This window comes from Canis lupus, chromosome 2 (genome assembly GCF_011100685.1).
Source record: "Canis lupus familiaris isolate Mischka breed German Shepherd chromosome 2, alternate assembly UU_Cfam_GSD_1.0, whole genome shotgun sequence".
Lineage (NCBI taxonomy): Eukaryota > Metazoa > Chordata > Mammalia > Carnivora > Canidae > Canis > Canis lupus.
In genome coordinates this window covers 9,424,978-9,446,585 of record NC_049223.1, presented here as the reverse complement: position 1 = coordinate 9,446,585, position 21,608 = coordinate 9,424,978, and the positions used below count along the sequence as shown (strand labels likewise).

At 45.2% G+C, this 21,608-nt stretch overlaps 1 protein-coding gene across 1 annotated transcript; it reads right to left on the bottom strand.

Moving 5' to 3' along the window:
- Positions 1-6,052: 6,052 nt before the first annotated feature.
- Positions 6,053-9,469, bottom strand: SKIDA1 (SKI/DACH domain containing 1). The gene has a single exon (XM_038529851.1). It carries the CDS (start codon positions 8,960-8,962, stop codon positions 6,218-6,220), a length of 2,745 nt encoding a protein of 914 aa, XP_038385779.1. The 5' UTR covers positions 8,963-9,469; the 3' UTR covers positions 6,053-6,217.
- Between the last annotated feature and the right edge of the window lie 12,139 nt (positions 9,470-21,608).

Genomic DNA, 21,608 nt, shown 5'->3' with positions numbered 1-21,608 from the left:
GGGGGGCTGCTCGGTCCGTAGCCCCTCCAGCCACCACCCCCCCATCCGGGGTGTTCGGGCGTTAGGAGGCTTGGCCAGGCGGGCCTGAGCGCGCGCTCCACGCGGCCGGAGACCTGGAGACAATGCCCAAGCACCAGTTCCACCCCAGCGCGGCCGCAGCGGGCGCCGGGCCGGCGGGCCTGTGGCCGGGGCTGGGGGGCCGGAGAGGGGCGCCCGGGCCCCGCTCCGCCTCCCCGCCGCCCTACCCGCCTGGGTCGTCCCGGCGCTCTCCGTGCTCCCCGTCCCACTTAGCAAGCTGCTCTTGGGGGCCCGCGAGTTCAAAACACGCCTTCTCATTAATTAAAGCCGGGAAGCCCTCGCCACTTTCTTCCCAGGCCGAGGCACCGTCTCCAGGGGTCGCCCGGGCCGCTCTCGGGCCGCGTCAGCTTCCGCGCTGGGCCTTGGAGGCCGAGCGGCCATTTACTGCCCTCTGATTGCGCCGAGGACCAGGTTAGCTCATAAAGCCTTTCACACTCAACAATGGGGATTTTCTCAACAATTAACAAGAAACAACATAATAAAGCCATTTACAAAGACCTTGCTATTTACTATAAATTAGGCACTCTTTAAGAGACCAGTGCGTAATTTCACACACTTTACAACTGGGGCTGCATTTTAAACACCCGGGAAAACAAGCTTGTTGCACTTTCCTGTGACCTATCTGTGGTGCACCTCTGTTTCCCCTCTTCTTCTGGGAGCAGCTTTGTTTGCATCGCTGCACTCCAACCTCTCCAACCCAGGGTGGTTTTCCAGGTCACTGTCTCACGCTTCCCGTTTCCAGGTCATCATTCCACTTTCAGAGGCACTGAGAGGTTCCAAGGACAGGAACCACGGCCGCCAAAGAAAGCAAGCCTTGCCCCATCACATTTAACCCCCTCTTTGGGAGTTCTGCAGGGGCCTCCCCTGACTCCCCCCCGGCCGCAGGTCTTGGGCCACTTCCCAGAAGGCGTTCACAGCCATGCTGGCTGGCCCAGTGTGAAGCCTCATCTCTTTGCCACTTGCGTTCCACACATGCATTTTGGAGACCTTGGCCAGCCCCCCGCCCAAAGCAAAAAAAAAAAAAAAAAAAAAAAAAGGCTGGGCCCCATTTGCCTGGGACAGAGAGATATAAGGCCTGGGCGAGAAGGTGAGAAATGGCTAGGCGGTGTGTGCGTGTGCCGGGGTGGGAGCTGACCTCAGAGCACACAAAAGGAACGCCAAGTGAGAGGAGGCGGTCTGGTCCCCGGGGACCGGCCGCGCGCCCTGTCGCCCCTGCTCCGCGTGGGCCCGTCCTTGAGGCCACTGGGACCTGAGGCTGCGTAGACAGGAGCTGAGGGCCGGGCCGGGCCGGGCGCACAGGGGTCCGGGCCCTTCCGCCCCGGGAGCCAGTAGGTGACAAATTCAGAGGAGAGCAAGATCTGGGCGGAGAAAAAAAGTCACAAAGAAATTTGTTTGCCACCATGCAAAATGGCGGCATTTAAACATCTTTCTGGTGCTGGTGGCCCAGGCCACAGAGCTAGGAGCTGCCCCGGGTCAGCACAGCGGTCACACTGCGGCACCTGGGTGGAGAGCGAGGGGCAAAGGGACCCCGGGACCCCCACGTCCCCCGGGCCGGCCCTGCGCCAGCTCGGCCGTCCCCGCCTTCCTCCCAGCCCGCCAGGCCGAGCCCCGCGCCGGCAGCCCCCGGACACTGACCCCTGTTTACAAACACAGCCCGGGGGCGGGGAGGGGCGGCCGGATCCCGGGCTGGCGGGGTGGGGGCCGGCCGCTCGCGGCCGAGGACGCCACCAGCAGAGAGGAGCGAGGAGTTGGTGCGAGAGAGCGGGCCCGGCAGCTGGAAAGGACTGAACGCCTTGTTTTTGAAACTGTCAATTCTCTCAACCCCTATTGTGAGGGCTTCATGCAAAACATCTCAGGCCTTTTAAAGTAGGAGCTTGTGAGGCCGCCACAGTTTGAAAAGGAGCGAGAGAAGAGCGGGGGCCTAGGGCATGGGCAAAGAATGATAGCTGGGCCCCCTCCTCCTTTTTTTTTTTTTTTTTTTTTTTGCAAAAGAGGGCCTGCCAAACAGGTAAAATGCAGCCCTCCCCCAACCTCCTGGATCTTCCCTACGTCCCTACCCCCCAGGCTAGTTTGCAAAAATGCCCTTTGGCCTAGGGAGCAAACCAAAACCAAAGCTAGTGTTAAAAATAGTTCTTTCTTCCAGGGAAGGGAAAAGTCCCAGGGAAGACCTGGGTGACCGGGTGGACTCCCTAAGGTGGATGCCCTGTTCCTCCTTGTCAATTTCCTGAGGTTAGTTGATGAGGAACCTTTAATTCCCCCACCCCCACCCCACCCCCACCCCCGCCACTTTGGCTCTTGGAAACTCCCTTTTCACATCCTTTAGCAGCAGGAAGTTATTTTCAAGGTGAAGCAAAACTCACATTTTCTATCTTTTGTAGATACTAATGCTTTATTATTATTATTATTTTTAACGTGAGGACTTTGTTTTTGCTTTTTACCATGGAGGATTTTTGTTTCTGTTTTTTCTGAAAGGGAAAAAAATGCTTTTGAGGAATTAGTCTATATCTTTTCCTGCATTCAAACAAAACTATCATTCTCATATCAAGCAGAAACTTCCAATTCTTGTGACCGGAACTTTGAAAAATTTCTAGACCATTGAAAGTCACCCAAACACAGATAAGATAAAAATCCACACACCAGCCCATCTAGTTTGTGTTATTGCTGTTTAGTGGTGGCTCCTTGTTGTTGATTTTAAAATAAACAACCATTATTGAGATTACTGCACTGTAATCAAGTAAGCCAGTAGAAAAGAACACCCACTTTAAAAAGTAAATAGTTGAAAAAGAGCAAGCTGTATTTTCTAAGAAGGCAGATAACCTGACTATGGAAGACAGCGTACATACATCTTTTTAAAAAAATAATTAAATCTTCATTTCAGAGTCTTATCAGGAAACTATTTTTATAGGAGACCAAAAATAAGCTTGTTTACCCAAAAAAAAGTCAGAGAAGGAGCCCTTTCCTGCATTTTGTGAGTGTTGAGCTTTAGACACAGGACTAAGTGACCCTGGAACCATGTAGTGCCTTTAAGAAAAAAATGCCATCACCTGAAAACAGTTAAATGTAAAAATGCAATCTATCAATGGAGGTAACTTTGTTTTTCCCTCAATAAGGCTTAACTTTTTGAACAAATGGGACATTTATAGCATCTTAGAAAACCTAGATGTTGTCATTAATCATAAAACAACCAAAATGAAATAAACTGAACTGGGAATGATTCCCACAACAGAATGGGAAAACAGCTAAGGGACTACCAGAAATGGAAAGAATACCTTTTATTTGTAAGTTACTGAATACTATTTGGTACACTCTTCTAACAGAAGCCCCAACTCAGATTTTGCTGTGGTTGGCTGGCTTGTTGTAGTACTGTGGGGTGAAATTTGTGTTGACTATTTAATTTCTTTCCTTTTGATGGTATCACTCTGGAATGCCTCGGCCTCCATGCTGCTCATTCTCCAGCTCCTATAAACTGAAACTATTGATTCTCTGAGGGCTAGAGACCAAGTGTCAAAGCTGGAAGCCGATATTTTATGTCAGAAATTCCATAGGGTATATTTGTTTTAAATCGTGCTTATTCCATCTAGCAGTCTTCCCACACCCAAGATCTGTAGGCTTCAAATATATTCTCAATTTATAATATAGGAACAATGATTCCATAGCCAGCAAGAGAAGTGCTGGTCTAAATGAGGAGTGGTCATCATACTTTGAACTCTCTTGACTTAACAGTAATTAAAGAATAGAAATTACAGATTTCCCGTGTGTGCATGTCACCCTTTTTAACAGATTGATTTTTGCAGGACAAATCACTGCACCCAAATTCTGTATGACCTTCCAAAGAGGAAAGAACTCAGACTGAGAAGCCAATTGTTCAGCTTTCTGGGGGCTTTAACTGCAACTTGTACTGGTCTTTGGAATTATATACAAACAGGAATTCAAGGATAACATCCCTCAATTTTTGTTTTGACCATATCTAGCATCCCAATAAAAAAGGATCCAGTGAACCTACATCTGGCAACATTCAAGAAAGAAAGGAAGGGAGACAGTTCAAAGCATCTGTTTACTCCATCCAAATGTATTTGGATGCAGGTATTCTGAGCCTCTGTCCTTTACAGTAAGAGTAAAACCACAGAGCATATACAGCAATTAGAGCTGAGACCATCCAGATCTATCTGAAACATTTAGAGACAAAAGAAAAAATTTCAAATGGAGTAGGACTTAGATGGTTAAGGGAAGGGGAAAAAAAAAAAAAAAAGACTGAATTTCCATGAGAAATACTGACTAAATTCACACGGTAAACATCTCCTTGATGTTTTGTTTTGTATTCTGATTTATGGTCATTAGATGCAACTTCTTAGGTTTAAGATGGCAAAGATCTGAGCTACATAACTAATTGGACAGACTAAGGGAAGTATATCAAAAATTATTAGATTTAACTTTCATTAAAAATAGCAATTGATCTTTGCTTCACTTTCTTAAACCTGAAACTTTTGCACTTGATTTGTAACAAGTTTGTACAGTTTTGTTGTTATTTAGAAAGGAATCCAGTGTTCTGCACAGAACCTGACTGGCCTCATCACATGGCATTACAACAAAACACTACACCCAATAAATGCATTTCTTTCAGGCAAAAACATTACAAATGAAAATGTCAACAAAACCATTCATTCCTGTTAACCGTTCTTCAATCTGGAATAAGTAGAAATGTATGGAACCAGGAATTTTAAACAGTGTTTTTAATTGAAAATAAAGCTAAAGCATGCTTTTCAACAGTGCAAATTTCCATAATTTTGATTTACTGCTTCCATCATCACAACATAGTACACCAGCATGGCCCTTACCAAGGGCTAGACCCTAGCCATTTGCATGTTGAACTACTTTGATTTTAAGTGCAAATATAGATAGTCACCTCTGATTGTCACTTGCAGTAGAAACTCTCCTGCTTTATTCACAGGATGGTCTGAAAACAGAAGTTTAGAGAGATGCAGAAAAAGTAAAAGGTAATAAAATCCAAGTGCCTGAGTTCTGGTACCAAAGAGCCCTGAAAGAACTTATTTTTTCATATGGGGTATTCTTACAACTCTGACCCATTTTACTTCTCTTGGTTGTATTTACTGCTTTGTCACTATGTCAGACCATAAAATATCCTGCTATTAAGAGAACTCTTTTAATTGTTTTGCAAGTTTGAGGAGTCAAACTTGAGGAGTCAGACCACAAGGTAAGGTAAGCAGGACAATAGTGAGAAAGAGTCACCTTATTTAAAACCTTTGGGTGAGAACACAAAAAGGACTTTTCCAATTGCTAGGAGTGACTGTAAAACTAAAATCACACTCTTTACCAAAAAAAAAAAAAAAAAAAAAAGAAAGAAAGAAAGAAAGAAAAGAAAGAAAGAAAGAAAGAAAGAAAAGAAATCTCATATTTATTTTACTCAGTATATATGAGGCAGCTGTTATCAGCATTCAAGCAGGACTCCCCAATCTTTCCACTCAAAAAAAAAAAAAGAAAAGAAGGAAGGAAAGAAAGAAGAAAGGAAGGAAGAAGGAAGGAAAATGAAGTGCAACTACTCTTGGAAAAGGAATGAGGGGAGAAAAAGGAAAAGGTATCCCACAAACAAGAGCTCCAGAAAAGAACATTTGGGCTCGCAGAAACTTCTTTCTACCTCACTGTGTAACCATGTAACCTAACAAACTTTCACTGAATTAACAGTTACACTTTCAGGTCTGAAATCTAGTGCATAAACTTAATGGCTCATTGTAATATTTATTATTCAACCTTTTGACATTTATTTGTAGCAGTTGAATTGAGGTACCGGGTGCATTATTAGCATTGAAACAGTAAAGTGTTCCAGCTCTACCTTAATAACTGAGTTTTACTTGAGTCTTTAGCCTGAAGTAGTCTGTGGAATGTAAACCAACCCCTCTCCCACCCCGCCCCCACCCCACTCCAAAAAAAAAAAAAAAAAAAAAAAAAAAAAAACACCAGCCCCGCAATGGGAAAAAAGTAATCCGATTTCTGTCTTCAAAATGCGATAAACCAGGGCTCCGAGAGGGGTGTAACACATTAATGGACTCGTACAAACCATCCTGTGCAGTTTACAACAAAAGGAAGGTAATAGGGTTCAAGAAAATATCTTCCAAAAACACTTTTATGAATTAAATTTCCTGAATTTGTGACTAGGTGGAAGAGGTATTGCAGAACCGCCCAGCTGCCATTTCCATATAGGATGGGCCTTGTGAGGAGGTTGGGAATCCTTAGTGGTGTTTAAGGAATACGCCGGCCACAAATCCCCATCCTTCCCAATAATGAGTGATGGTGGACAAGGAAAATTTGCCATGAAATTAAATGGCCTTTTCACTGCTGATGCTACATTGCTGGCTACCTTTTTGCGTCTGTTTATAACTGTAAAATCATCCAGTGTTCCTTCATGTGTCTCAGTTTTACCTGTAGGACGAGGACTTCTAGCTGATTTCAAATTTGGTTTGACTGGAGGTGTCTGAAGTACAGGTCGCTTTCCCAGTACTAGTGTCCGGTAATTCTTTCTCACCCTGGCACCAAATTTATATTCCCCATCCTCAGGTTTTGGAGAACCTAAAGTGCATGAAAGGCCCTGACTCTGAGCCAGTGGATTTAAGGAAAGAGTTTCTTTTTCAGGGCATGCAAAACCTTCTTCCTTGGCTGTAGTTAACAAGGCGTCCTCCTCTTTACTTTCAATCACACTGTAAAACTCACCCTTTGTATCATTGCACTCACACTTAAGCTTATTTGTAATAAGGTCAGGTTCATATTCTTCATTAGCACTACTGTCTTCTACTTTGATTTTAATATTGTGCAGAAATGGCAAGGTTTTGTCTCCTGTCTTAGTGCAGGGATTCTCAGCTCTGGTGGCTGCTGCTGCTCCTGCTGCTGCATCCACCTCGGAGTCAGTTTGTGAAGAGGACAAATCCGTAGCAAATTCAGCACAATGAGGGATTTTGGAATCTTTTTCAGAATTTGCTGCTGCTCCTGAAGAATCATTATTTAAGAACCTAGCGGCTATTGTGTTGTTATCTGCACAGTGTGTAGTAGGAGTTGCTTGTAGGCATTTCCTAGCCTCTCGGAGTATTCTTTGTTGTGGAAATGCATTGTTTGTCTTTGGGCTAGGTGAAGAGGCCCCCTCCGCCAGGCAGTTAATTGTCAGGTCAGTTCTCTTTACAGTACTGGAAATTTCAGAGTGTGGGAATGTAATCTCAGATACCCTATCGTTCCTTATCTCTGCGAAACAACTCCCCAGGCTGGCCGGGCAGTACACCGGAGACGCTTTGGGGGCCCAGCCCGGCAGATTCCACTCCTCCGGCGACTCCGCTTTGACACTACTCTTGAGGTCGGGAAGTCTGCCGGCATCCTCGAAAGCAGCGGGTTTGGTTGCAGCGGCGGCGGAGGCCAGATGGTACAAGAAGTTGGCCTGAGCCTGCACACTGGGAGGCTTGCAGAAGCTGGTGCGTCTGAAACGGATGCTCTGCACTGACACTTGGCTGGAGCCGGAGCTGGAGTCCGACTCCGTGGATGAGTCCTCCTCCTCCGAGCTGACTTCGCTGGAATCCGAGGCCCCACTGCCCCCCTCCTCCTCCTCCTCCTCCTCCTCTTCCTCCTCCTCCTCCTCCTCTTCTCCCTCCTCCTCCTCTTCCTCCGAGGACACAGAGTTGCTGGAGCTGGACAGACTGGAGCCAAAATCTGAGTCGTTGGCTGCATGGTCCGAGTAGGAGCTGGACTCCGAGTCGCTGCTACAACTCTCGGGAAAGCCGCCGAGATGGGGATGAGGCCGGTGGTGATGTGGGGGGGGGTGGTTCGGCTGCGGCTGCTGGGCCCGGTGGTGATGGTGGTGGTGGTGGTGGTGGTGGTGGTGGTGGTGGTGGGGAGGCGCGCAGAAGCCGTTGACCAGATGAAACCTCTCCAGGCAAGTGGCCCCGGCGGCCGCCGCCGCCGCCGCTGCCGCCGCCGCCGCCGCCGCCTTGGCTTTGTAGGACCTGGGCAGCAGCAGCAGGCGGCGGGCGCCGGCGTGGGGCGCGAGCAGGCAGTCCTTGGCGCCCCCGCGCTTGCGCTTGCACCGGTAGGTCAGGCTCACCGGACCGCCCGCGCCCGCCGCCGCCTTGGGCTGGGGCCCGGCCGCCGACGCCTGGTAGTAGGCGGCGGCGGCGGCGGCGGCGGCGGCGGCAGCGGCGGCGGCGGCGGCGGCGGCCGGATGCTTGCTGCACAGCAGGCTCCGAAAATAAGCGGGGTCCGAGTGGAAAGCAACGTAGTTTCCCTGGAGCGGGGCAGTTTCATAGTTTAGAGGGGGTTTGCAAGGCGAGCGCACGATTTCCGGGTAGTGCGAGCCCGGGTATTTGCTAAAAATCTGAGGTAGATGGGCGGCGGGGCGTGCGGCGGCGGCGCCCGGGCGCGGGGACTGCGCGCTGATTGGCAGGGGCCGCGCGGCTCCGCTCAGGCCCCGCCAAAGTTGGTGCTTGTCCTTCCAAAAACCCGGGCGGGGGCTGGCGGCGGCGGCGGCGGCGCGCTCTGGCGGCGGCGCCTTTGTGGCCAGGGCCCGGCCGACTCTCCTGCGCTTGGTCTTGAGGACGCGCTCGGTTTTGCAGGAGGTGTACAGCGCTTCCACGTCTTCCCGAGAGATGAGCGTGCATTTGGCGGCGTGGAAGGCGATGCTGTTGATTGCCTTGAGTTTCCGCAACTCCTCCAGATCGCAGTGGTGCTTTTTCACTTTCAAATGATCCATGCGCTTGTGCACGGTCGTCCTCGGGATGTTTTTCAGCAGATCCGTGAAGACTTGGGAGAGGGCAAACATTTGCTTTCCTTTAATGATGAGGTAGCCGAGCCTCACGCCATCCACCTCTTCAAAACCTGACTTCAGGTCTCCCATCTCGGGCACTAAATGATCCCCACCATTTGCAGTAAATATATACGTGACGCATACATACACATGTATGTATGTTAATCCTCCACCAGATGCTGCATGTGTCTCAAGGCATCCTGCTAATAAAATAACAAAGACTGTTATTCCCGGCGAAGGGAGTGCCAAACTCTAGGCGAAATTATTGGAAAAAAAAACAAAAAACAAAAAACAAAAAACAACATGAAATTACACTGACTTGATTCTTGCTTTTTTTTTTGGTTTTCGTATTTTTTTAAAAAGAGGGAAAAAACCATCCGGTTTCTGATCTGCGAGTGTGTTGGTCTAAGTCCCCGATGCAGATCAGTACCTGGGCCCCTCTATTCCTTCCTTCTCCATTGGAGCACTATGATAATGGAATGTGAAGGGAGAAAGAGAAAAGAAATGCAGCTGCTATTCCCGCCGCTGCTTTAGCTACAAATAAAATGACAGAGTGAAGTGAGCTCGTCCGGAGACACCTTCATCAATTAATTCCCCTAAAGCCAGCGCTGATTGGACACTCCTGACAGGTGATGCAATAAAAATTGATATTCCACCCCTTCCCCCCAAAATCTCCCACTAATTAGCATACCCTTATACTGCCACCTCCCCTCCCAAAGTAAATAATACAGTCGGTATATAAATCTTTCCATTAAACTATCGGAGCTCAGAAACAGCCTGACTCACAGACTTCATCTGAACCAGTGTGTGTACGCTTTAAAAAAAAAAAAAAAAAGAAAAAAAAAAAAAGAAAAAAAAACCTGTATATTCGCCTTTAAAGGAATATTGCCTATTTTTCCCTTTATTTGCATTTTACCGCTGCAGCTATTATCATTTCAAAGAAAAGCATTTTAAAAACATTATCAAGCCTAAATAGACATACCCCACCCCCTTTTTCCTTTGGAAAATGGAGCTTAAGCGAAAATGTGCAGAATAGCTTGGTATTTCCCTTATGGGAGTGGAGAAGGAGACCGGCTGGGAGCTCCAAAGTTAAACCCGCGCAAGTGAACCACCCCAGTACAGACTTACGTTTTGAATTTCTCTCGATTTTCCTTTTTTTTTTTTTTTTTTTTTTCCTGAAATGCCTTTTACAACCAGAAACAAAGTTATTTGACCAAGGAAGCAGTTCAAAGCTCCAGCTCCGAAACACTGTAACAATTCAACTGGATTTTGGTTCTCTGCTGGGGGGTGGGGTGGGGAGGAGGTAGTTTCACGTCAGACCCATAACAAAGCATAGATAAGCCAGAAATGTGTACACTTTTCACAATTAACCAGGCTGGATTGGAGGCGGGATCGTCCTAGAGTCCCCAGCACAGTCTTTGCCAGGGTCCTGTTCACGACAGGTCAGAATTCCAGGGAGAAGATTGTTTCTGCAGCAAAGAAAAGAAAATGTAAAACGCCCAAGGTGCTTCCAGAGGTTTTACGTAATAACGATGAAAAGAAAGTGCTGATGTACGACACAGACCATTTCAGTGGTCCATGATGCTTTCGCTTGGTAGTTTAAATGAATCTTCCACAACTCTCATTTTTTCCATGAAAGCCAAGCATCTGCTTTAAAAAAAAAAAAATCACTTTGGATGAATATCAATGTTGTTTAACCTCTTCTTAGTCAAGTTAAAGCATATTTTGGTGTCATTTCCAAGGATATCCAAAATATTGCCAAATGAGAGCAAGGGTCTTCCTAGCTGCATTACCAGGATCCCAAGGTGATTTGTTGGCTCCTTTGCAAAATTCGGCAAAATCTTCTTAACTGTTTGGTGTTTGCAACTACAGCATAAATGCAACCCAGGCATTTATATGTTTCCTTGTTCCTCCAAAAATAGACACATCCGTGTGGTAAAAAGAATAAACGGATATTTCTGAGCCTGCAAGAAAAGAATTGTACAATAATTTCTTCCTTCCCATTCAAAAGTTCCAGTTTCCCCTGCTCTGGTCTGGCTAACACAAGCAGGTATGGCTCAAAAGAAAAAAAAAAAAAAAAGATAAAAACAGAGGAATCAGACATACAAAAAGGTAGTTTGCATGAAATCTCGGCCATAGTTCCCCACCCCCACCCTCATCTCCCTAGTAATTTCCCAGGAATTTTCAAGAGAATTGGGAATTTCAAGAAGTGCATCCGGAAATTAAGGAAGTCTATTTAAGAGAGTCTGTAACTCAGAGGTTGGGATTTGAAAAGCCAGCCCTGGACTACTGTTGCACTCAGCACAGATGTAATCGCCGTTCTTCAACTTAATCAATGTGTGTACAAACCACGATGTCTAGTTCTTGCCTTTGAAATCTAAGGCTAGCATTTCCATCCAAGAAATCAGAGCTACAGCAAATTACATTTTTGTCCCTTGAATGAGAGAAGGATCATTGAATGGATCTCGTGATATTTCAGGCTTTAAACGTAACCGAGAGGCAGCAATGAACAATGCCTCGTCACAGCTAATACCATCCACCGAGTTGGCTTTCTTTTGCATCTGGATCTATCACACCGCGTTTTTCTCTTTCACTTTCACAGGAGGCAAAATGCAAAAGGTTTAAGCAGAGAGCAAAGTTTCCAGAAAAAGCAGATGCTGGTGTTTGTCTTTTAAAGTAGAATGACCAGAGTCTTTCCATTGCCAGCGACAATAATGTCGTTTTAAAATTCCTCCTGATTCACTTATATACTGGCAGCTCTCTTCCTCCCACCCCACCCCCGTCCAATTCCCCTCCTCCAGCTTTCAGATTTTTACCGAAGAGTCCAACAGCCAAGAAATAGTAAACTCTGAAAAAGCCTTTGAGAAGACATTACAAAAGGTTGGCTAGAACAACCTTTTTTTTTGGCCAGGTAGTTCTAGTTCTTCTCCATTCCTATTTAGATTTACACACACACACACACACACACACACACACACACTCCTACTCCTGCACATGGCAACATGATTTAGTAACCTTTTCAAAATTACCTTCTTTTGCTCTTCCTTTCTACTTTTAAAATACTGGTAACCTAGATGGTTCTTAAAACCAGTAGAATATTACATATTAAAAAAACTGAAGGTACAATCTTTTGGGTCAAATAGAGGAAAATAAAGACCTGAGGACTTGGGAAATGTGTCTATATACGCAATTTATGCAAGTATTTTTATATGTACACTTAGACACCTTTACATTTATACATTTTTAATACTCTTATTACATCTCTTTCTTCTTGTCTAATACATTCTTTTGTTCCTTTAACTTCCTCATTATTGTGTGTGTATGTGTTAAGGCGTGAGTGCACGCATTCGCACGCATGCACACACACACACACACACACACTCACACACACAGAATGTGACAGACAGCTTTCTTGTGGCCATCAGCACACGTTGCATATCCGGGGTCTTCTCCAGGCACATTGGGGGTCGATCCCGATAAAAAGATCTAGCAGAGGCCCCTGAGCGCTCACACATGAAAGGCAGGGGACTTTAAGATGGATTTGCATGCACACAGGGGATTTCGATCAATAGCTACCAACATTTATGGCTTAGATTATTAATGTGAAAGCTGGCCAAAAGAATGGGGATGAAAAATTAAAGGTGTCTGTTATCAATTATGCTTAAAGTTATGCAATAATTTACTTACTTTGCCTGGATGTGCAGATCCAGATGTATAAAGTACTATTCTTCAAAAGCCAGGGGGTTTCTTTGATAAATTTGTTGACCATGTCAGCCGCCTCAACAATCAAAGATGAACCCAATTCAGATGATGGACTGTATTCAAATTCTTTTTTAAGAAAAGATGTATCAACTTCTATGTTTCTCAAATGTATATACATATGTGGGCAGATATGCCCAAATTAACATTTATGTGTGTATCTGTCTCTGAGAGCATAGAGAATTACTTATTGAGAATTTAGGCATATATATGGTAAGCATTGAGTTTGTTAATTACATGTAATTATTTATTCAGTGAGGAATGCACAGTCTACTCACTATCATAAAAAGTATTTTAGCTTTGAAAACAAAGCTGCTTGCTCCAGGAAAATCCTCTGGCAAATACAGATAGAAGTATATTCTTAATGTCCACTTCTGCATTTGTTGTGAAAAAAAAAAACAGTACTTTCAGTTTTTAAAGTGAGGGGCTATGAAGATATGAACATATTTGTCTTTACTTATCCTGTATGAATGTGCTAAATTTACCTTTGGATGTTCTATTTTGATTTATTTTCACTGTATTTTATGTTTAAATACCATTGCAATTCAGTCTGACCTCTTTCCTCTGGAGCGAAGTAATGCACACGGCATTTACAGTCTTTTAAATGGTTAGCTAGGAAATGCAGTAGCAATTTGCAGGAGTAGTTTACTAATGGGGAAAGTTCTTTTGAAAACCTGAAGGAAAACCTAAGAGTACTTTTGCATTTCTACACTACAACTGTCATATAATTAAAGTATTGAAGAGCATTAAAATAATCCTTTTCCTTCCAAGCTTTCACCCATACACATATAATTTAAATGAGGATCATCCCCCCACATCACCATCACCACCACCTAACTCTTCACCATATACATTTGTTTTACTGATTGCTGGGCACATTTTGTTCAAAGAGAATTCAGGCAGAAAAGACTAAGGGACATTACAAAGGCCTCAACAATGTAAGTATACTGGTTAGAAGAATAAAAGAAGCCCCTTGTACTGTTAGCCAAAAGTAATTATAATACATATAACACAATCTAAAATAATAATATAAAGCCTCACACGGCTGAATTAATTTAGGATATAAGACAATAAAATCTTGTGATAATCAACAGTTCCTCACCTAAATTTATCTAATTTCACATGTTCTTTACTTTTTTGGGGAGGGGAAATGAGAATGGAGGAGGAAATGCTAAATCAAGGAATAGCTTAAATTATAACTTAGTATATTTTGCTTAATTTTTTTCTTTTTTGTCTCATCCAAACAAATCAAAGCATGTCTCCAAAAGGGCCCATCCTTCTGTTCTGAGGCATTTTAAAATCCTGTTTTTAACAGAAGTTTGGGACACAGAGTATATGCCATGTTGTCTACTGACCCATAATCAAAATGCAGTGACCTTCTACCCTTTTTTTGCCCCCTGACCCATCTTGAATTCAATGCAGGCTTTATAAATTTGCAAATCCTTGGAGGTAAAGGGGTTTTTGTGAGGCTTTGTTCTGAAAAAAGCCCTAAGAGTGTACTTTCTAAATTAGACAAAGGTAAAACAACAAAGCCTAGTGGACAAGATTTTATACAGGTGAGCAATAGACAACTCTTTAGATAACATATATTGCAAGCTAAAAAGGAGTTATAAACACAGGAGAGAAGAAGGTTATACAATGCATTAAATTAGAGTGTGGTACAAATCTCTTTCATGATGTAAGAAATGGTTAGGCCACAATCTTCCTGCTCTCCTCATCTCAAGGCTGTGGGGGACCCTAGTGACCAAGGAAGGAATGGGGGTGGGGGGAAGGGTATAGAGAGAGAGGGGAGGGAGGGAGGAAGGAAAAGAAAGAGAGGAGCGAAAACTGATCTGAATCTACAGGCACATTCCCTTATCTTTCCTGCTATCAGCCAGTTTAAAGGACACCATAATTATGATGGTGATAAAACAATGCCTGCTTATGTGTGCTGAATAAATAAAGAATGTTTACAGCTAAAGAATCTTTTAATTCCAATTAAACGCTATCAACGAAAAGCCACTTTTCCTACTGCAACAGCCTTTCCCCCCAATTATCTTGTTTTGTTGCAATATTTTCCTATGAGACACCAGGGCTTCTCACAATTGATCCTGAATGTAGAGGGAAAAAAAATCTGAGAAAATAGAGTTCAATGTTGATATATTAAATAATACACAAATATCAAGACCTACAATTTATTTGTGTGGCCCAAATTTTTGTTTATTTTGCACAGGGTCAAATGTATAGAAACTGAAGTGATGACACCGAGTGTTGAGGCCTACCTATAGACTGCTGAAGCCATACTGAAAGTCTGAGCACCCATGAGGGGAGAAGGGAAACATAAGACATGTGGGGCCTGATGGTCTCTGGAAAGGGAATCCTCTGGTTCTGTTCCCCTGGCTTCAGCCCAAATCCTTCTAGGAGCACTGGAGCCAATCACTGTCTTCCACTGCGGCAGCTACTGGGCGCACACAAAAAAGCGGGAGATCAAAAAATCCCAAGTTCGCATTTATAGATACACAAGGATCATTTCATATTCATGACTTCAACAAATCACATCATAATCAGATTTAAACAAGGTTTGGGCAGTAATGCCCACCGGGCTGGGCACTAAACACTGACAAGTATCATCCACTAACTGGAAAACTTGCTTTGTTTTTGTTTTTGTTTTTGTTTTTTTTTGGTTTTTAATTTTTGGAATCAGAATGAAAATTAAGTCTTTCAACTTTGAAAAGCTTATTTTTCGCTTTTGAGGCCAATTTTTACACTAACAGATTTCAAATAAATGCCTCTTTTGACGTCATTCCACAACATTATAATTCAAACTTCTATTTCCTTCCTTTTTCATTTCTGGTGGTGTTTTGTTTGTGTTTTTGAAAAACACAGGACATAACAAACATCGTGGAGAATACACTGGTTCAGTTAAATGCCCTTAAAGACCTGCCTTTTAACTCCATCTGTCTAAGTAGCACATTGCTAAGTGTAAGCTTAAAAAAAAAAAAAAAAAAAAAAAAAACCACCAAAACTTTACCCGAAGAAATATCTAATATATCTTGGCAAATCCTACTGGTGATGGGGTACAAAGATACAGCGGTAAAAAATTTCAGGGTATCCATAAGTTTTCTGGGTAGTTGCAGGCCCCTTTCCTTTTGAAAGTTTAGAGCTCCAATACCCTCAATTCTACTGGCAGAATTAGGATGGACCTAGAGGGTCCTAAACGTGACCGATTCACTAAGGCGGGGGGCTACAGCTTGCAGCAACGTGCTCGGCAACTTAATCCTACGCTAAAAGAGGGCAGAGAGCGAAAAAGAATGGAATACAAACTCTCCGGACATTCGTAGTTACTTTCAAGGTGGATTGTGTATTTTAAGGCTGATGGGAACGTCTGGTTTTTGGAGCAAAAAGAAGAGAAGGTAAGTGTTTGTCCTTGTATCCACCAGTTCGTAGAGAAACAATGAAAGAACAAAGGGAACCACTTCTCCATCTGAACATTTTCTGCATCTTGCTCGGTTCCAAGCCAAAAAGCTTGTGAGGGGATTCGCCTTACCCTACCTTAGGTAGTCGTTGCTAGGCTTGCTGAACCAAGGATGAGAGAAAAAAGTTGAGCGGCAGTGTAAATATAGACTAAATAGTAATAATAAAGGCTCGCTGTGGCGGATCTCCCCAGCGCCAGTCGCAGCAACTTATAGCAGAAGTTGCTAAATGCATGGAGGCAAAGCCCAGGAAATAACCTTTACATTACAGATTTCGAACTCGGGTTATTTGAGTAGCCCTTCTTGCCGTTTGAAAGGATTTCTGCGTACGAAATCTTTAGGTGCCGTCCATGGCAAGGGGGTGGTGTAGTGTGCTGTTGGGAAAATGTTCTCTATTGCTATGTGGAAAATAATTTGTAAAAAGGAAAGGGGATTCAAGTCTTGACGCTACAGCTTGCTAGCAGGAGTGGAGGCGGTGGCTGGGAAAGGAGAGAGATTCGTATTTAAATGTATTTGCTTTGGGGTACGGTGGTTCTCCGGGCAAGTCCGCCTTTGTGGGTCTCTGTGGCTGAATGAGTGACCGAGTGCCGACGGCATTATATAAATGGGATGGTGTGTGGGGGGAGCCCCCAAAGCGGTCGAGCACGTGAAACATACATTTTTTTACTGCCCCCCCAGCGGCGACCAAGCCCCCCTCCACCCCACCCCAAATCCGTATATTACCTGCCCAGTTACAGTGACACATGTTTATGTTTATAGTCCTGGTTTGTAGTAGTGTCAAGAGCCGCAGCAAGAGGAGGGGGAGGAGAGAGGAGAGGGAGGAGTAAATGCAACCACCCCCACTTGTTGTTAAAGCAAATTTACTGCGTTATTGCAAGCCCGGGACGGGGGGCTGGGAAGGGAGTTGAGAGGAAGGGTAGATAGAGCTGGGTAGCGTGCTGGTGGTGGAAGGCGGGGGTGGGGTGGGGTTAGGAGATCCGGGAGGGAGCTACTCTCTCCCGCGGCCCGGGAAAAGCAGCTCGGTCAATAGGGGAGCAGGCAGGCGCGGTCGAAAACAAAAAGGTTCCTCCTGCTCGCTGCGTTCACGTGGGGGGCTCTGCACGCGGGGCTCCGGGGCCCTGACCTCTGACCCCGGCTCCTCTCCGCGCTCTCCCGGTGCCGCGCGGCCACTTTTTACCCAGGATCCCTCGCGCGGGCCGCGCTCGTGCCGAGCTCGAGTCCTTCTTAATCCTCCATTCCCCGATTTCCATCCCCTCCCCCCGCCCGCGCCCCCCCGCCCCGCGCCGCCAGCCCCGGGGGAGGATTCTCCGGCTGGGAGCCCCCGCCCCACCCCCACCCACCCCCACCCCGAGAGCCCCGGCCGCCCGGCCGCAGGGAGGCCGCGCGGGGCGGGGAGCGCAGAGCCGGCCTCCCCCGCCGGGCCGGGCCTGCGCGGGCGGGGGGAAGGGGAAGATGGGGAGGAGACCCGAGGGGCGGGGGGGGGCGGCCCCGCCGCCCCGCCGAGGCCTGGACCTGTTGACTGCTATTGGTCCGCCCGTCCCGCGCCCTCTCCCTGCCCGCCGCAGCCCCGGCCCTTCCGCGGAAACGTGGGGAGGAAATAAGGATGGCTGTTCTCTCCGCCTCCCTCTAACTTTATTTTCTTCTTGGGGGATGAGAAAGCAAAGTAATCTCATCCGCGGCCCCATCCTTTCTCATAAAGTACCGTCATGCGCGGGCCCACCGCCCTCCCGGCCCCCGCTATTTAAAACCTCCTCTCGGCTGCTGGCCGGCTTCTCCGCCCCGAGCCCGCGGGCCTTGGACGCCCCCGCTGGGCTCCCCCGGCCCGGCCCGGCCCGGCCCGGCCCGGCCCGGCTCCGTCCCCAGCGAATTGTGTTGCTTTTCTTCCCCAGAAGCTCCCTCGTCCACGTTCCACTATTTTTCCGTCCCAGGAGGCGTAAGATAAAACCTCTGATTTGCCGCGTGCTGCCGGACACATTCTCTGCCCTCTCGTCCAAACGCGTTTGATGGAGAGTTTAGAACAACAGTACTTAAAGGAAGAAATAAAAAGAGAGAGAAGGGAAGAGTGCTTTTGCCAGTTTCGACGACCTAAATGCGTTAACATTTAACAAAATGCGAAACGTATTTAGAGTTCAAGGGTTTTATTGCATCTGCTGTATTTCCTTGTAGATGTTGGATTTCCTGAGGAGTATTTTCCGCAGGGAAATGGCAAATTAAAGTTAGGGTGGAAGTGAGGCGTTGCGACCACTTCTGAAAATAAAGGGGAAAAAATTTTAAATACAGTAACGAGATAGCGGGAAGGCGGCCGCAGCAAAGCTGGAGTCGCCGAAGGAAGCGGCGCGGTGCCGCAGGCTGGAGGAGCGGGAGGAGCGGGAGGGGAGGGCGAGCGGGGCCAGCCCGGGAACGGGAAGGGGAAGGAGGCGCGCAGAGGCGGCGCGGCGCTGGGCGGGCGCCGGGCCGGGCCGCGAGCCGCGGCGCCCGGGAGGAAGACGGCGGCGGGCTGGGCGAGCGCGAAAACGCGGGAGGGGAGGGCGGCGCCGGGCGGGGGCCGGGCGCGCGGCCGGCGCCGCCGGGGAAGCGGGAGCCCGGCTCCTCTCGCCGGGCCGCCCCCATTGTTCAGCCCTCTTCGCCGCACTTCGCTGTTCTCCGAGCGCGTCCCTCGCAAGGTGGGGGGGGGGGGGCGTCCCGCGGCCCAATTCGACCCCCACCCCCTCCTCCCCGAACTGCATCGCTTGGGCCGGGCCGGGCCGGGTCGGGCCGGGTCGGGCCGGCGCCGCCGCAAGTTTTATTATCAGACTCGGCCAGCGAGGGGTTTCCAACTCGAGACCCTGCAGAAAAAGGAGGCTTTGCAACGTGCCGCTAAATTGGAGGAAGCTGGGCAAGCCTGCAACTGACACATTAAAAGAAGAGGGAAAGCCGCACAGATATGTTTATAAAGTGATAACTAGGTAGCGACGAATGTGGGCATTTTTTTTTTTTTTTCTGGATCCGGAAAGTTAGAGCAGATTCTATCATTTTAAATACCTTTCATGTATGGATACGAAAGTGAATGTCGGGGTTCAAAGGAGTTCAGAAAAAGCAGGTTTCGCTGTATTTGTTATTATTCAGCTCTTTGTTATATACAAAGTAAAATTTAAAAGCAGGGGCTGAGCCACCCTTAACAAAAACAGGCTTGATTTCTTAACCTGAAAAGCATTTTCAAAATCACAGTGAAATTCAAAAGGGAAAAACGTGTCATTTGCTCTTAAAGCACGTTTTGGAAACAATTGCAACCCACCTAAGAAACTCTGCCTGTTTTCCTTTGTGAGACGTGTGGAAAAAATATTTCTGGCAAACGTCATAGTTCTAAAAAATGAAGATTTCCAACAAGTGCTTGCGAGTCTTGAAGACAAGACCAAAGTCATCGTGCGTGAAAACTCAGGAAGAAATAATTTCAATCCTTTGGCCCAAACCTTTCTAGGGCAAGGGGGTAATTTTAACTTAGATTTATAATAGGCTTTGCGGAAATTCCTCCTAACATACCCATTACTAGTCTGTGTATGATGCAGCACTGTTTCCCAAGGTGGATTTAAAAAAAAACAATTAGAATTGATCTCTAATGGAATATTATATTTACGCGTCATCATGAAAACATCATTTGACAAGAGTTTTGAATTACAAGAAAGAAGTTAACAGATGACGTTCCTAAATAGCATCTGTTTGAAAAAAACCCTTAAGAGTCAGTTAAAGGTAGTGGTGATTGTGATTTTGCATCTGAAATAGCTATAGAAGTGGGTTGTTGTTGTTTTTTTTTTTTTTTTTTTTTCCTTTTGAACACTTTCATTTTGCAGATCTGCTTCCTTAAACTTGCAATTCCTCATGGAAATCATTCAGTTATTTCGAGGTAGCCGGAGAAATTCTTCTATAAGAAATCATTTGAAGTGTAACTATGGAAAGGTTTGAACAGAGAAAACATTGGTGTTGAAAATGAGGTATTCTCAATCTGTTCATTCCTTCCACACTCATCCTCCCATGGTCCCCCTCCCCAACTACTTGGATTCAATTTACATTTTTTTACTTATAAGTCTTTGACTATTTAGAATAGCTTTAGAAGTTTATCCGCTATGCAGTTGATCGTAGAAGGTGAATCTTTTTACATCTCTTAGTGTTTCAGACATCTTTTTGGTTTCATTTAAAATTAAAAAAAAATGTGTTACAAGTCATGATACACTTGTGAGAAAAACAACAAATGGGTGGAAAAAAGGGCTTGGATGGGGGTGGGTATGCAGAGGGATATGTAGCATTCCTGGTCAGGCTTCGTAATACTTTTTTTCTTTAATATCATGTCATTATGTTTTCCACTTGGGCTTGTATCAAAGATCATTGCTTTTTTAATTGGAGAAAAGGGCCACCATATAAAAATTGCCTACATTCTGGCTCTTAAGCGCCACAGTAAAGTAAGACTGACAAAAAGTGATCGGAGGCTTGTGTGTTTAATTCGCCAAGAATGTTAAGCTTCATAAGATTCACCCTATGGGGCCATGTTGGACCTTGGCACTGTTACTGTACAATTTCAAGAGATAAATATACACATGATAGATTAAAAAAAATCTAAGATGTGATACGCAGTTTATTAATTGAAGGAATAAAAAAATGAATTTGTCAACCTCATTCTTTCTGGGACACAATGCAGTTAATTAACATATTCTTGGGCTTGTTTCTGGATTTGCTAAGCAGTGGCTCCTTTCAGAGAGGAAAACATTTAAATCCTAAAAAGTTATCTTCTTTGGTCCAAATAGCAGTTAGCAACTCAGTTTAATTTCTTCTTCTTTTTTTAGGTTCTAGATTTGTTTCATTTCTTTCAAGGTTTGTTTCATTTCTTCCATTGTAAAAACTGATTTTCCTCTTTTCTGTGTCCAGAATCTTTTCACCTACCTAACCTTATTGTCTCCTATAAACAGACACCTAAAAAGTTCACTTTAATCACACTTTAATTATAACAGAAATGCATATCTTCAGTGTTAGTAAAAAAAAAAATGGGAACATGGACCTCACACTTCTTACATTACATTGATGATTCTCTGAAAAGTCAGACACTTAACACCCTTAAGTATTGTTGGATCATGGAAAAAAAACAGTCCAACTCTGAAATGTTATTGAGGTTTATGCAATGCCTAGGAAATCTAAAGGCATCTTTTAGATACTAATTTTCTACTAGTAATTACATGGTGTTTTAGCCCAAAATGTAAATACAACCAATATATATCAATTTTATAGCAGAAGGAGTAGCTCTCAAGCCAAACACAAGATTAACCAAGCCAAACCTTTTAAAGTAAATATTAGGCCTTGATTCTTAAAAATATTTAAAAATTTAGATTACATACAATTTAAATTTCAGAATTACCTACCTAAACTTTCTAACAGTTACGTGTATCTCACAATAATATTAATTGTGATTGATTCTTAGTTTGTTTTGTAAGAAAATGATGACTTTTACATGAAAAGGTGGTTAACATTCAAAGGCTACTTAAATATACACAATTCTAAAC

What these genes read in the sequence shown, in the direction of transcription:
- SKIDA1 (XM_038529851.1), bottom strand. Translation starts at nt 8,962, where the DNA reads ATGGGAGACCTGAAGTCAGGTTTTGAAGAGGTGGATGGCGTGAGGCTC.